Raw genomic sequence first — 16,227 nt, 5'->3', positions numbered from 1 at the left:
GTGGTCAGGGGGAAATCAAACCGGGGACAGGGGGGGAGAACTAAAATCCAAAGGCTTGTCAACTTCTTTTTTTGAACTGGCTTTGTCTCATCTTTTATATTCTTTATTTCTTATTTCTGATATTTTTATTATGTGGGGTGTTTCTATTATTAAAAAAAAGGGAAATTGTGGAATGAAAAGGGGGTGGGCCCTGGGAAAGAAATTTTTTGTGTTTTATTAAGGGTATTGATGTGGAGCGTAGAAATTTTAAATTCGAATAATGGTTTAAACAAATTAAGTTTTTATTCAGAACTGAGAGCTTGTGGAGCCAACAATATGAAAAAGGAATATGGTAGGGGTGGGGGAAGGGGGGAGTCCCAGAAAGCGGATTTATGAAAATAAGGCTATGAACGTATTTTAACTATTGCTTTCTGTATTTTCTTTTTTTTTTTTTTTTTTTGAAAATCTTAATAAATACTATTTAAAAAAAAAAAAAATACAAAAGCAATTATGGTGCACAGGAAACTTTAATTTAAGTAGGATCATCAAACAAAAGCCCAGACTCTAGGTTGTGTGTGTGTGTGTGTGTGTGTGTGTGTGTGTAAGTAAATGTAAGGGACAGTGTTTGGGTACAAGGTTGCACATTCTTCCACTATCATTCACAGGACACATGAAATGGTAAGTTGTCTAGTCCATAGAATGAGAGGCAAGTTTAAGGGTGGAAAAAACCCTCTCGTGCTTGCACATCATTTGAGCCTTGGGGAATAACTAGGTTTCTCCTAGGGATTGAGAAGAAATTTAGTCCAGAACACATTTAAAGGTGAAATTATCTAACTTGCACTGCACAAAACAATATATGAACTGAAACACAGCCATACTTCAAAATTCACACTTCTCCAAATTTTGCAGTGTGGTTCTCCATCCAAGTTATGTGTACAAAATAACATAAAGATGCATTCTGTTAGTTAAAATTGCTTTGCAATACTGTGTCTATTAGGAGAAATTGCATACAGAAATCTGAAGGGTAGGAGAAATTCACACAAAAATGGCAACACATTTTCAGCTTTTTAAAAAATTGCAAACTGATGTGAAAATGTGCAGAATTAAGATTGGAAAAATGAGGAAGTGAGAGAAACAGAATTTGACAGTCACCCATTTGTCCTTAATTGCCTCACCGAGGCTGAAATTGAGTTGAAAGAGTTGTGCGTATCCAAAATTGGTGTTGGCTTTGGGTTATCTTTAGTCCAGTATACATTAGGCTTTATGTGCGCTTGATTCTGTTGCTTGCTTAGAATCATAGAACTGTAGAGATGAAACAGACCCTGTGGATCAATTAGTCCAGCCCCCTGCAATTCAGAAATATGCAGCTGGCCCATATGGGGATCAAACTGCTACTTTGGCACTATCAGCACCATACTCTAACCAACTGAGCTTGCCTGCAAGTCACAACACATTTGCCAGACTGCAGTTATTCTGCTTCTTCTGCCCCTTTGTTCTGGGTATTTCAGACTCATTTTATGGCAGCTTTTAAAATTATTGCAACACTGATCTTCAGTGTGACTCAACCATGCACTATTATCAATAGGAGTGGCTTCAATCCTGCAGAATCAGTTTGGCATCTACCCCACCATCACCTTCCTCCGCCATTATATTTTAATGTGTATTTAAGATTATATTTTTATGTGGTTATGTGCTGTTCTATGTATGCCTGTATATTGATAATAATATCAATGTCTTTCAGCATGAAACTACACATTCCTTACAAATGTCTTTGAAATTTTCGATAATGTTTGCACTGATAAGTACAGTATGCTGGCAAGGATAGCCACAAGCTCTTATAGATATTAAAGATATTATGATATTATATTATCAATATAATGCACTCATTATATTAAAGAATATAATGAGTGCAGAATAATACTTGCCCCAAGCAGTTTCTGTGAAGAATTTCCTCCCTGTAAATGTGTTTTTCCCCCTCAATTGACTAGGAAATAGAAAATTTAATGGGGAAACTGGCATGTAAATGTTATGCCTTCCACCTTGTTCTCAGTTGTTTTATGCTACCTTGTAAGTTGATGCATTCCAGTTACCTTTAATGTGACTTAATTAGCTAAAGGTAAACTCTTTCAACTATGCCATCTGGGCATTTGTCCAGCGTTCTGCAGGGGTCATTAGGGATATTTTGGGGACATTCAATGAAAATAAATTGCTTCCCAAAGCAAGAACACACAAAACAAACCATTGTTAGGGAAATTATTTTTAAATGTAGCCCTTGAATCAAGGACATGTTTTACAGTGGTAGCATTTGCAGACCGTTTTTGCACACAAGATATTTTATTTGAGCTAAATCCCTTCATTGTAAATTGGTGATTAAGCTAGAAGCTGGTTTGCTTCTTTATTGTTTGTTACATTTCATCTTTCTATTATGTGCTATAATTCTGAAAAGAACACCTAAGTCTGTGATGCTAAACTTGAGCCTTACGCTTCCTTTTGCAGATAAATCTTTGCATTTTTTATTTTTACTAGACCGAATTAAGGTTTGATTTGCCTATTATTATTATTATTATTATTATTAAGCCAGCTTCATAGGGTCTGCTTTAAATGTAGCCATATAGGTACAGGATCCATATGGCGACCTGGTTGAGTGCTGCAAGTATCTTCCCCCACAGTTCTTGTTTTAAACTCCCCCTTATCAAGGCAGCTCGCAACAATAATTAAAAACCCAATGAAAGAATATTGTTGCTTAAAACAGCAACAGCCAGCTATATAAAGCAATAAGACTTCATTCAAGAATGTTTAGAAAAAGTAGGTTTCATACCCAAGCTTGAAGAAAGCTTGTTCCTCCCTCTAAATTAATAAATGGCCATTTACACTTCTGTTCCACCCCCCACCCCTGATCTGTATGCAGAATCTCCTTTGTACTGGGTACCTTAGTACTAAGCTGTCATTGATCAAGATCAATATGAATAGTAGCTCCCATTTCCTTTCTCTCTCTCTCTCTCTCTCTCTCTCTCTCACACACACACACACACACCATTCACTCAAAAATTGGATAAAAGCTTATAACAGCTGTGAGGAACATTTCACCCTCCAGGTGTTGCTGAACTACAACTCCCATCTTTCCTGGCCGTTGGCCATGCTTGCTGGGGCTGATGGGAGTTGTTGTTGAGCAGCATCCAGAAGGTCAAAGGAACCTGGCTTGTAAGATTCCTTCAAATGTAAAATACATACAGTGGTACCTCGGGTTACAGACGCTTCAGGTTACAGACTCCGCTAACCCAGAAATAGTACCTTGGGTTAAGAACTTTGCTTCAGGATCAGAACAGAAATCGCGCCGAGGCGGTGTGAAGTGGTGTCTCAGGTTAAGAACAGTTTCAGGTTAAGAACGGACCTCCAGAACGAATTAAGTACATAACCAGAGGTACCACTGTATATTCCTACCAATTTCATAGAAACACCTATCTGAACACGCAGGTTTTTACATGGCTTAAAAATGCATATGATGTGGGTGGGGGGACATTCCATATCTGGTGCACCAAGTTAGAGAAAGCAGGATCAGAGTTTTTCCTCTGATCTCTGAGCTATTGCAGCACTAAAACCTAGTTTTTCAAGACTTAGGGTGCAACAAAGCCAAAGCTTTGCAAACTTAAATTTCCACTGAAATCCAATGAATGAGTTCTTCACTCTGGACCGTATTTTTTATGCCTTGGTGATCAACCTTTCCAACATTCTTAAAGCCTAAATTGTCAGCTGCCAGAGTTTCCATAACCTCTAAGCATGCCTACTGTTGAGGCATCTTTTGTAGACTCTGTAATTAATTTCCTCATTACATGAAAGGCTTTAATGGCTGTCTAAAGCTGTCACAGCATATTAAGTAAACAGTGTTCATTTTAAATACTTAAGTGGGGCATTTATTGCACTTTAACAATGTTGAATGTAAATCTATATTAATACACATAAAACCAATAAGTGGAGGGCGCCATAATCTGCCTCTTGGGATTTATTGAAAAGTCTTTCCAGAATGGTGTGTGTCGCTGCCAGTTTTCTTGGCAGTTCCTTGAAAAGACTGTCCAGATTCCTTTCAGGTGACTAGATTTGTGGGAATAACTTTTCAGGCATGAATGGAGGAGGCGGCAAATGGAAGTAAGGACCTGGGACAGGGACTTTTTAATTTCTTGCTCCAGGAACTTCAAGTTGGGGACTTCTATTTCCCCATGGAATGGACTTTCCACAGTGATAGCAGTAAGGCATAGCAGGAACTGAGGCTTCTGACTTAAGTTCCTTCCTAGAGGATTGTGGGGAACTAGATAGGTTTGCAGAAGGAAAAGGAAAAACTGAAATGTTGGCTCCACTGTTAGGAATACATTGAGGATGAAACTGTACCCAGCATCAAGTCTTGTTTCCAAAGGCTGCTGTTCTAATCACTTCAGTTGTGGAGTCATCTCGGATCGAAGGCTTTGATGTTCCCTGATGACAAGCTGCTTTGGTTTCACTGGCTGTATATGCTGCTATAGCTCTAGTGGCACAAACTTTGGGTTGTATCATGGTTGCAAAAATTGGTCTACATGACCAGGATGCTGAGAGGGGTTTTTGTCAGGACTGCAGAGGAGAAAAGGTGTTAACTGGTGCTACAGTCCTAATAATTATCTGACACACCCAGTTGATGCTGTTTGTATTTTTTTTAAGAACAAAACACTAGAATAATCCATGCTAAATTAGTAAAATAATCGAAGTAAGAGAAAAGATGTTAGCCTTCAAAAAATAATAACCTGAGATTGCTGTTGTTTACCGTAGATCCAGTCCAACAAGTGCTAGGGTAATGTGTGTGCATCCCTATAAAAATAAACTGCAGTCATGCAAATCTGCGTGACTAGAGCTAGTCTCCTATTCTGTTTCTTGAACTGCTGATCAGTATGCCATCTTCAAATATCTGAAAGGTTGACACATAGAAGATGGAGCAAGTTTCTTTTCTGCTCCCCCAGAGGGTAAGACCCAAACCAATGGATTTTATGGATAATAAAGGAGGTCCCAACTAAACTTTAGGAGGAACTTTTTGACAATAAAAGCTTTTTGATAGTGGAACAGACATACCTCAGAAGGTGGTGGACTCTCCTTTATTGGAGGTTTTTAAACATACATTGGATGGTCATCTGTCAGGAATTGTTTAACTGAAGTTCCTTCATTGTAGGGGGTTGGATGAAATGACTTTTGGGGTCCCTCCCAACAGTTCAGTTCTGTGATTAAATGCAAAGACACATCTAGCATCATGTCTAGTTTGGTCCTTAGAATTTTGCATGTAGTCTATAGATGGCAGAATATAGAAAAATAAGTATTGTTTGTGTGTTCCCTATACTAGCAGTTTGAAATATGTTGTAAATTCTCTCTTCTTGTTACTTGTAGTAATGAGGAGCTTACAAAAGATACATTTTGTATATCTCAGAAGAAGTATGAACTTGCTTAAGGCCACAATAGGAAATAATTACTTGTAATTATTTGAACATTATAATCGATGGGTACTTTCTACTGTGGAAAGGACCTAACAGAAGCAGAAGACATCAGGAAGAGGTGGCAAGAATACACAGAGGAACTATACCAGAAAGAAATGGATGTCTCGTATACCCCAGGTAGTGTGTTTGCTGACCTTGAGCCAGACATCCTGGAGAGTGAAGTCAAATGGGCCTTAGAAAGTACTGCTAATAACAAGGCCAGTGGAAGTGATGATATTCCAGCTGAACTATTTAAAATTTTAAAAGATGATGCTGTTAAGGTGCTACACTCAATATGCCAGCAAATTTGGAAAACTCAGCAGTGGCCAGAGGATTGGAGAAGATCAGTCTACATCCCAATCCCAAAGAAGGGAAGTGCCAAAGAATGCTCCAACTACCGCACAATTGCACTCATTTCACACGCTAGCAAGGTTATGCTTAAAATTCTACAAGGCAGGCTTAAGCAGTATGTGGACCGAGAACTCCCAGAAGTGCAAGCTGGATTTCGAAGGGGCAGAGGAACCAGAGACCAAATTGCAAACATGCACTGGATTATGGAGAAAGCTAGAGAGTTCCAGAAAGACATCTACTTCTGCTTCATTGACTATGCAAAAGCCTTTGACTGTGTCGACCACAGCAAACTATGGCAAGTTCTTAAAGAAATGGGAGTGCCTGATCACCTCATCTGTCTCCTGAGAAATCTCTGTGTGGGACAAGAATCTACAGTTAGAACTGGCTATGGAACAACTGATTGGTTCAAAATTGGGAAAGGAGTACGGCAAGGCTGTATATTGTCTCCCTGCTTATTTATATGCAGAATTCATCATGCGAAAGGCTGGGCTGGATGAATCCCAAGCAGGAATTAAGATCGCCGGAAGAAATATCAACAACCTCAGATATGCAGATGACACAACCTTGATGGCAGAAAGTGAGGAGGAATTAAAGAACCTTTTAATGAGGGTGAAAGAGGAGAGCGCAAAATATGGTCTGAAGCTCAACATCAAAAAACCGAAGATCATGGCCACTGGTCCCATCACCTCCTGGCAAATAGAAGGGGAAGAAATGGAGGCAGTGAGAGATTTTACTTTCTTGGGCTCCATGATCACTGCAGATGGTGACAGCAGTCACGAAATTAAAAGATCCCTGCTCCTTGGGAGAAAGGCGATGGCAAACCTGGACAGCATCCTAAAAAGCAGAGACATCACCTTACCAACAAAGGTCCGTATAGTTAAAGCCATGGTTTTCCCAGTAGTGATGTATGGAAGTGAGAGCTGGACCATAAAGAAGGCTGATCGCTGAAGAATTGATGCTTTTGAATTATGGTGCTGGAGGAGACTCTTGAGAGTCCCATGGACTGCAAGAAGATCAAACGTATCCATTCTTAAGGAAATCAGCCCTGAGTGCTCACTGGAAGGACAGATCGTGAAGCTGAGGCTCCAATACTTTGGCCACCTCATGAGAAGAGAAGACTCCCTGGAAAAGACCCTGATGTTGGGAAAGATTGAGGGCACAAGAAGAAGGGGACGACAGAGGACGAGATGGTTGGACAGTGTTCTCGAAGCTACAAACATGAGTCTGACCAAACTACGGGAGGCAGTGGAAGACAGGAGTGCCTGGCGTGCTCTGGTCCATGGGGTCACGAAGAGTCGGACACGACTAAACGACTAAACAACAACAACACTTTCTACTGTAACCTTTAGAAAACCAGCAGTAATGTGTATATGTTTGCCCTTTTACTTAATTCCCAAAACTATGTCAAATCTGTAAGAGGGGCTACTTTTGGATTTGCCAGTTCAGTTTTGGATTTTCTGTTCAGTTCATCTCAACATTTATTAAGCTGGATTGAGCTGTTACTGTGCTGTGATTCATAATCAATACTGGAAAATTCTCCAAGGAGCTTAAATTATATTCAGTCTCTATCATCAGGTAGTTTGGATGGCAGACAACATATATTAAATACTTTTGCCTGGTGTTGGGCCACAGAGAGACTTCAGAGATTTCCTCAGTACCAATCATCCCTTTGCCTAGCCAATCCCTGTCTGAGCTGATGGAAGCGGTCTCAGACTTGGAAACAGCTCAGAGCTTTGTAGGTCACCATGACAACCATTGGGCTATCTTAATATGCAACAGGCCCAAGACGTGTCAAGGCAGATTTGGTATTCTGTAACAAATAGGCAGGAGGTGCCCCTGTGCCATTAACTACAATGAACCTGTGGGTGAGGCATATATTAATTCTTATCATGGACTGGTTATTGTTATTGTTGTTGTTGTTGTTTATTAGATTCACAGAGTAGTTCACAGAGTAAAATAGAGGACAGAAACATGAAAATAAGTAAAACAAAACAGCAAAACAATAACTCCCCTTTCCACAGGCACATTTAAAAGGCAGCAAAATATAAATCAGCCCAAGGCCTGGTTGAAGAGGAACATTTTTGCCTGGCCCCAGAAATATATAATGAAGGCGCCAGGCGAATCTCCCTGGGGAGAGCATCTCACAAATGGGGAGCCACTACAGAGAAGGCCCATTCTCATGTTATCACCCTCCGGGCCTCATGTGGAGGAGGCACACAAAGAAGTGCCTCAGATGATGGCGGTTTATATGGGGAGAGGCAGTCCTTCAGGTACAGTGGTACCTCGGGTTAAGTACTTAATTCGTTCCGGAGGTCCGTTCTTAACCTGAAACTGTTCTTAACCTGAAGCACCACTTTAGTTAATGGGGCTTCCTGCTGCCGCCACGCCGCCGGAGCACGATTTCGGTTCTTATTCTGAAGCAAAGTTCTTAACCCGAGGTACTATTTCTGGGTTAGCAGAGTCTGTAACCTGAAGCGTATGTAGCCTGAAGCGTATGTAACCTGAGGTACCACTGTATTGTGGTCCTGAGCCATTTAAGGCATTATAGGTCAAAACCAACACTTTGAATTGGGCCCGGAAACTGATTGGCAGTCAGAACAGTCAGGCCAGGATCGCTGTCTGGTGGATGTGGACATTACTGTGGCAGAGGATGAATTATTTTTACACCGGTAAGTGCAACCACATCAATGCTGAACAGAAGAGGGGACTTGTATAAATATCAAAGAATTAAATTGTGGCCAAAGACCCTTTGGGTAACAGGAGAGAAATCAGTGGCAATTTCCTCAGGTGAAATCTATTTCCCTGGGCCAGGTGTGGGGAACCTGTGGCCCTCCATATGTTGTTGACTTACAATTCCCATCAGCTCCAGCAAGCCCATGGCCAGTGGCAGAGATTATTGGAATTGTAGTTCAGCAACATCTGGTGGGCCAAAGGTTCCCTAGGTGGACATCATTACATTTCCCTTCCAAAACATTCCAAGCATTTTTCCTGCTTCAGGACTGTGTTTTGTAGCTTAGGGCATAACGGATGTTAAACAAGTGGGAGGGTTTTTCATAATCCTGAAAGCTATGACTGGGTCAAAGAAATGAGGATGGTCAAGGATTTCTCTCAGCTGGCAACAGGTGACTGGCTAGCTGTGTCTGTGAAGAAGAGCCATCAGGGTTGGTGATCAAAGAACCCACAGCAGTAAAGGCAGGAAGCGAAGCTGATCTGTATAATCACCTAAAGGAGAAGCACACAGCAACGAGGGCAGGAAGCACTGGTGACTGATGCAGCTCTCGTTTTGGGAAGCTTCCTAACTTGAGAAAAAATGGTGGCTCAAAGAGACATGGTGAGGCATTGCCCTCTGATACAACCCCCTCCCTGTCCCATCAATGTTGATAAAGTGTGGCACCCTGTGCTCAGCCACACAGTACCTTGTTTTTAACCAGGTCTCATTAGTGCTTATTAGTGATGGAATCTTTTGCCTTGAGTCGAGGGTAAACCATATCATCCCTTGCTTTTAGTAATTTTCCATTTCTGGTTATATCCATTTAGGCTGCAGTCCTATACTCACTTATTTGGGAGTTTACCCTGTTGGATGCAGTGGGACATAACGTCTGAGTAGACATGGAAAGCACTTCACGGTTTAATCTGTTTTGGCATCTAGCACGCCCATGTTTAAGTGAAACCCTCTGCAGTTGGCTGGGCGACATAGATAGGTCAGTTTAAACATAGCAAACTGTCTGTTGTAGTTTACTGATCTCTGTAGATCGAGCCTATGCTTGTCCAGAAGTAGCCGATCCAACAGATTGCATGCTAGTACTCTTCTTGTCTTCCTCCATCACCACCCCTGGTCTGTATGCGATGTGTGTGTGGCTTTGCTCCAGCTGCATATGGGATCAAACGGAGGACCCTGATATTGCAGGTCACCTGAATGGGCTTTTAACTTCCATTAGGAGCAATTAGCAGCTGTTCTTGATATTCTGTGATCTAGCAAGGAAAGCTGGACTTCAGCAGACGTGGAAGTGCTCCAGATCTATTTCCACTCACAAACTATTGTTTTCAGTGCATGAAAAGTGCTGTTTTATGCAACAGCAGATCAAGCTTAACTACTACTTTGTGGCTTTTTGGAAAACTTCCTTCTCGAGGACTGCATTATCTTTCTTCATTAGCCCATTGGGAAACTTGCAGTTTGTGGTAGATTAGCTGAGATGTTTTAAAGCCTGCACATTCATAAAAATTAAAAGCAGTAATAATTTTTCAGAGCGTGAGCCCAAAAGTCAGATTATCTAAGGTCTTCAGTCATATGCAACTTCCATTTAACCTGTCCATATAGTGCAGTAAGTAATAGGAAAAAAGAGAACATATAAGTGCAGAAAAGAAGGGGCTTGTGCCTGTCCTTGAGGAGTTGTGCAGACTCTGACTAGAGGAGAAGTTGCAAGGATGTGCTGTGATTGGTTGCACAGTGCATGGGATTGCAGAGAGAAACCTTAGTGCAACTTCTTGTTGCCCTGCACCAGTGTGCTTCTGAAAGGGAGTCCTCTGAAGGTTTCTTGGCTGTGTTAATTGAGGCTGGTCAGTGAGTGAAAATACGAGTTGAGTGTAATGGGAGACACTGGATGGAACAGTTCAGACACAGCTGGCATGGTGGGTGGTGGGATATGGAGCCACCGTCCTAATGGTGGGATCAGTTAACTGGGATGGTGTGGGGTAGGGGCAGCAGTGAGGTTGAGGCTGCAGGGGCATACCAGTGACCATCACTGGCCCCCATTATTCCCCGTCACCACACCATCCAAGTGAGAAGCAGAGGCTGCTTTTTTTGCCCAGCTACTCCTAGTATAGTTGATCTGTATGGTTTATATATTTCCCATTGCTGCAATGGTGTAATTCAGGGGTCAGCAAACTTTTTCAGCAGGGGGGCGGTCCACTGTCCCTCAGACCTTGTAGGGGGCTGGACTATATTTCTTTGGGGGCGGGGGGAACGAATTCCTATGCCCCACAAATAACCCAGAGATGCATTTTAAATAAAAGGGCACATTCTACTCATGTAAAAACACGCTGATTCCTGGACCGTCTGTGGGCTGGATTTAGAAGGCGATTGGGCCAGATCCGGCCCCCGGGCCTTAGTTTGCCTACCCATGGTGTAATTCATTTGCATGTTATGCAAACACAGGTTTACCTGGAGTGTAAGGTAATATTTTGCAAGAATGCAAAAAGAAACTATTGACCACAAGGAAGGCATTGCCTGTTGTACTTCTTAAAATAAAAATGGAGGTTCGGAGAGATAAATTTAAGCAGCCTGTTCGTTGTCTTTTCCCCGCAGAAGTGGCAGTGCATCGAAGATGCGTCTGGCAAACTCCGCATTCACAAATGTAAAGCGTCCAGTGACATCCTTGCTATCAGAAAGAGAACGCGAAGCATTCACTCCCGGGGATACAGCAGCAAAGAAAATGACTGCGACTGCGGAGAAGCTGATTACCGGAGCAGTAGGACTCAAAGAAAAAATCAAAGAGCTTTTATGAGAAACCCCGGAATACAAAGTAGGTGACAGTATATTGAAGGCTTTCAGAAAGGTCAGAGACTTTAATTTGCTCCAGGTTTAGGCACCACACATCTTCCATCTGGGGAAACAAATCCTGCAAGTTCACTGTGGACTGAAAAAAATTATGCCACTTAATATAAATCACTGTGGGCGGCATCTGGTAGAGGACATTGCATTCAAAAAGTATGCGCATTGATTTTGGTGGTGTGCTCTAAGTATGACTTAGTCAGATATCACCTTGTGTGATTATTTGATCTAATAAACTAATAACTGTATGTATTAGTCACGAACTTCATTCAGCTCTGGCAGGGCCAGCCCTACCACTAGACACAGTGAGGTGGTCACCTCAGGCAATAGATGCTGTGTGACGTCCGCATCAGATCCCCCTGGCCGTTTGTACAGAGCTATTCCCACCTTCCTCATCCAGTGCACTGGTGGAACGGCTTCTCACTGGCCTGGACTGCCTGTCCATCTTTCCTAATTGCCTTCTTCCAGTGTTTCACAGACTGCGCTATTGAGAGAGGCCCCTGGCAGATCAAGCAGGTTCAGACGCAACCAGTCACGCAACAGGCACAATTTGTTGCTTTGCTCAAGAGACATGTGCTGGTACCTCTGCCTCTGACTTTCAGCATTCGTTAAAGCAGGCAGTGAGTAGGAGACAGGTGGAGCAGTAAGCAACCAATGACACGGGGTTGGAGCTATAGTCTGCCACATATATTGCTCTGAGCCCTCTGAGTCTAGAAAGTTGATGCCATTATACTTCGGGAATTCTAAGATAATTTGTAATCGGCTTCCATCACTGCCGAAGGCTTCCAGTGAACAACAGGGCTTCCAGTAAGGCTGCATTTAGATGTGCATTGTTTCGGCAGTGAGCTTGATGTGGAAACCTACCATAATTCTGGCAACCCTACAGTCTTCTCCTCCGGTTTGGGAGGGCAGGATGCGTTAGAGTAGAAGGTGAATTTTTACGGCACTTACTGGCTGGCTCTTTCATCGGTCACAAAACCACCCACCCCTTCAGAGAAGATTTTGAAGTGTGGTAAAGAAATAATAAGATAAGAAGATTGGATTCACTATGCAAGGTGGGTCAGGTGGGGCAAACAAGGCCACTCACCTGAAGCATAAATTAGGAAGGGGCAACTAATCAGCTTTCAGGCCAAAGCCAACCAGGTAAGCAAGTTAAACCATAGAAGTAAATGTGGAGAAAGTACTATTTATCCCAAAGCGATTCCCACTCCCATCAGCTCCTGACTACAAACATTTTTTTCTTGAATTATTGCATTTGTAAGTGCTGTACATGGTTCTCCCCGCCGCCCGCCATTTATCCTCACAACATCCTTGTGAGGTAGGTCAAGGTGAGAGTTGGTGTCTATCTCAGGAATCTTCATAGTCAAGTGAGCTTTAGGTCTCCAAATCCTAGTCCAACTCTAACCACCACACTACTACGAATTCTGTCTGCTCTCAGTTTAATGGAACTTTGTGTTTCTAGACTATTTTAAACAACATCGGTGAGCTTAGCCAGGTTTAAATAGTACTTAAATATTTGTATCTGAAGAAAAAGTTATTAGTGTAGCTCAAAAGCTTGCTTCTAGTACATTTCTATAAAGGCTAGACAATCTTGTGAAATATACCCAAATAGATGTTCTGTATTCTTGTCCTACTGAGCAGCGATTTCTCATCTAGATGTATATATTTACTGAATGCATCCTTAATGCAAACTGCCTGCTGTCTTACACTTTTTTTTACAAGATAAAAAGCTATGCTTTCTGCTGGGCAGAAAACATCTAGAACAAACTATTTAGATCAACCTGGCAGTGACAATATTATCACTCAGCTCATCACTTTTTCCCAGCCCTAAATGCAGTTTAAATTGTTCAGCCATCTGTACACAAATTATTTGTCCCTGTTGTACTTTAATGCATCCAGATTTCTGTTAAAGCGAAATTCCTAGCTAGCTAGTTTCCAACACATGTTTCTGCAGTGCCCTCCAGTGGACTCCAATGTGAACTACTTATCAAGTTGAATCTAGTGCACATTTCTTATATTAGGGAGACAGACAAGGTACTATTTCCAGTAATCTACAAAGTGGCAATTCACTATGGTGGCTATGTAACCAACCAGAAAACCTGTATTTTCCTACCAGGTGGAGTAGAGCATTTCTCAACATGCCTACACTTGATGTGGGGTGGGCCAAGGAAGCGGCAGAGGGGTGGCAAAATAAAAACCTCACCTCTCCAGAACATCACAGGCCTTGCTCACAATTACAGTGACCTCCATGTGAACATCCCATAAATCAGAGAAAGATAACCTGTTGTCCTATGAGTGTTGTTGAGCTCTACTGCCCCCCTCCCATCATCCCTGACCATTGATCATGCTGGCTGCAGCTAATGGGAGTTGGAGTCCAGCAACATCTGGTGGGTTTCAGGTTTCCCATCGCTGTCTTAAAAGGACCATTTTTGTGCAAGATTATGCTGGTAAAGTTGCATTTCATATCCTCCCCGCTCCTAGGGACTTGCATTTCTCTTGTCTGACAAATGGAACAGAATGAGAATGTAAATTAGGCTGTAGCAGTTCAGATTTTGGGAGAGGAAATGACATTGCCCTAATGCTTCTCTATTAAAATTAAAATCTCTCCAAGAATAGTGTCACAATCCATTGTGCTGTGTAGAGCAGACCTGGGCAGAGCAATTTTAGAAAATTGCCTTGGGAAGGTTTTTTTGCCCTGGAAAGTTAGGTCCCATTTTATTTAAAGAAATGAAGTGTTCAGTGCAGGGCTAGGTAGGGTCATGTCTGTTGCATTGATTGTTTGGACCAAAGAGCTTTGTAGTGAAAATCATAATGAATGTACTATTCCCCTCTCCCCAGTTACTCTGTATCAGTCCCCGGGTCTTGGTTCCTTCCCCTCTTTATAAAGAGTGCACCGTGAGTAGTTGTCTAATTGACACTTCTGTGTTCTTTTACCAATGTAGAATACAAACCACGGTTTGTTCACACACGCCAGACTCGTTCCCTGTCTGTGGAATTTGAAGGGGAAATATATGATATAAACCTGGAGGAGGAAGAACTGCATATCCTCCAACCCAAAAGCATTGTTAAGCGGCATGGAGGTTACAGTGAAGAGGAGGAGGGTCAATCAGAAGATACCGCTGGTGGTGACAAAGCGATGTTAGCCGATGGAACCAACGCAGTCGGCCAGCCAGACTCTGTCCGAGTGACTCATAAGTAAGAATGCTTTTGCCACAGCTGACTACGGTGAAGTCAGAGGAGCCAAGTACATGAGCAGAGATACATTGGGATTGATGGATGGATAAGGGAGATAGTGGATTAAGGGTAGTGAGGCTAGGAGCGGATGCTAGACTGGTGACTGGGAGTGGCCACCGAGACCATATAACAACAGTCCTGAAAGACCTACATTGGCTCCCAGTACTTTTCCGAGCACAATTCAAAGTGTTGGTGCTGACCTTTAAAGCCCTAAACGGCCTCGGTCCAGTATACCTGAAGGAGCGTCTCCCCCCCCCCCCCATTGTTCAGCCCAGACACTGAGGTCCAGCTCTGAGGGCCTTCTGGCAGTTCCCTTACTGCGATAAGTGAAGTTGCAGGGAACCAGGCAGAGGGCCTTCTTGGTAGTGGTGCCTGCCCTGTGAACGCCCTCCCATCAGATGTCAAGGAAATAAAGAACTATCTGACTTTTAGAAGACATCTGAAGGCAGCCCTGTTTAGGGAAGTTTTTAATGTTTGATGTTTTATCATGTTTTTAATATTTTGTTGGGAGCCACCCAGAGTGGCTGGGGAAACCCAGCTAGATGGGTGGGGTATAAATTATCATCATCATTATTATAAAGGTAAGGGCAAGGAAGTTGTGATTAATGTGGAAACTAGTCTGATTATTATTTATTAAATCCTATACTACCCTTCATTTGAGGATCATTGGGGAGAGCATTCCTCAGACGCTGAGCCAACACAGAATAGGCCCATTCTCCAAACCTGTTGCCACCCTCCAAACCTCTCAATAAAACCTGAAGATATAAAAAGGTCTTTAGTAACTGGCAAACAAAGCCAGGAAGGAAGGAATCAGCTACACTTCACAGTGGAAGCTGTTCCATAATGTGCCTGTAGCCATTGAGGAGGAGCCAACCAAGCTGTGTCCTTCCGCCCTAGGGAGGAAGCAGAGTAAGCACTTGCCCACTTTGATTCTTACGAGATGCTGGAACTACCGTAGTAAAAATAATTTATAGTGTTTTCTTTACTCTGTGGATTCAGAGGATTTAGGCTGCATGTACCCAAGATCTCTCTCCCCCAAACATCACCCCTATTTTCTTTTATCCATTTTTCCACTTAAAGGTGTTTTATTCTTCCGAATGACTCTATTCACTGTGAGAGGGAACTGTACCAATCAGCCAGAGCCTGGAAAGACCACAAAGCCTACATTGACAAAGAGGTTTGAAGTCATTTTCCTTTATTAGATACCTGTGCTGGTATCTTACCAAAGATACCTGTGCTGGTATCTTACCAAAATGCAAATCTCACAAAATGTACCAGTGGGTGAAGGATCGCAATCAGAACTGGGTGATTTAGGTTCAAATCTCTGCTTGGCCATAAACATGGGGTGGCTGTGTTTGGCATAATGCTAAACCACAGTTTAGTGCTAAACCACAGTTTAGCATTACACGAATGAGCCTCCTCTTCTGAGATCATAGAATCATAGAATAGAATCATAGAGTTGGAAGAGACCACAAGGGCCATCGAGTCCAATCCCCTGCCAAGCAAGAAACACCATCAGAGCACTCCTGACATATGATTGTCGAGCCTCTGCTTAAAGACCTCCAAAGAAGGAGACTCTTCCCCCATGGCTGGCAACCATGAGAAAATCAGAAGCAATTGCTTCTG

At 42.4% G+C, this 16,227-nt stretch overlaps 1 protein-coding gene across 7 annotated transcripts in view; it reads left to right on the top strand.

Moving 5' to 3' along the window:
- SULF1 (sulfatase 1) overlaps positions 1-16,227 on the top strand; it is a 106,119-nt gene that overhangs the window by 76,867 nt on the left and 13,025 nt on the right. For all 7 annotated transcript variants that reach the window (XM_081013307.1, XM_081013304.1, XM_081013306.1 and 4 more), the window contains 3 exons: positions 11,122-11,338; positions 14,310-14,562; positions 15,682-15,778. In XM_081013307.1, coding sequence (XP_080869433.1) covers positions 11,122-11,338; positions 14,310-14,562; positions 15,682-15,778 — 567 coding nt within the window. The remainder of the gene's footprint in view (positions 1-11,121; positions 11,339-14,309; positions 14,563-15,681; positions 15,779-16,227) is intronic.

Source organism: Podarcis pityusensis (genome assembly GCF_964106645.2).
Source record: "Podarcis pityusensis genome assembly, chromosome: 7".
Classification (NCBI taxonomy): Eukaryota; Metazoa; Chordata; class Lepidosauria; order Squamata; family Lacertidae; genus Podarcis; species Podarcis pityusensis.
The sequence above is the reverse complement of the archived record's forward strand: the minus strand, read 5'-3'. Positions and strand labels throughout refer to the sequence as shown.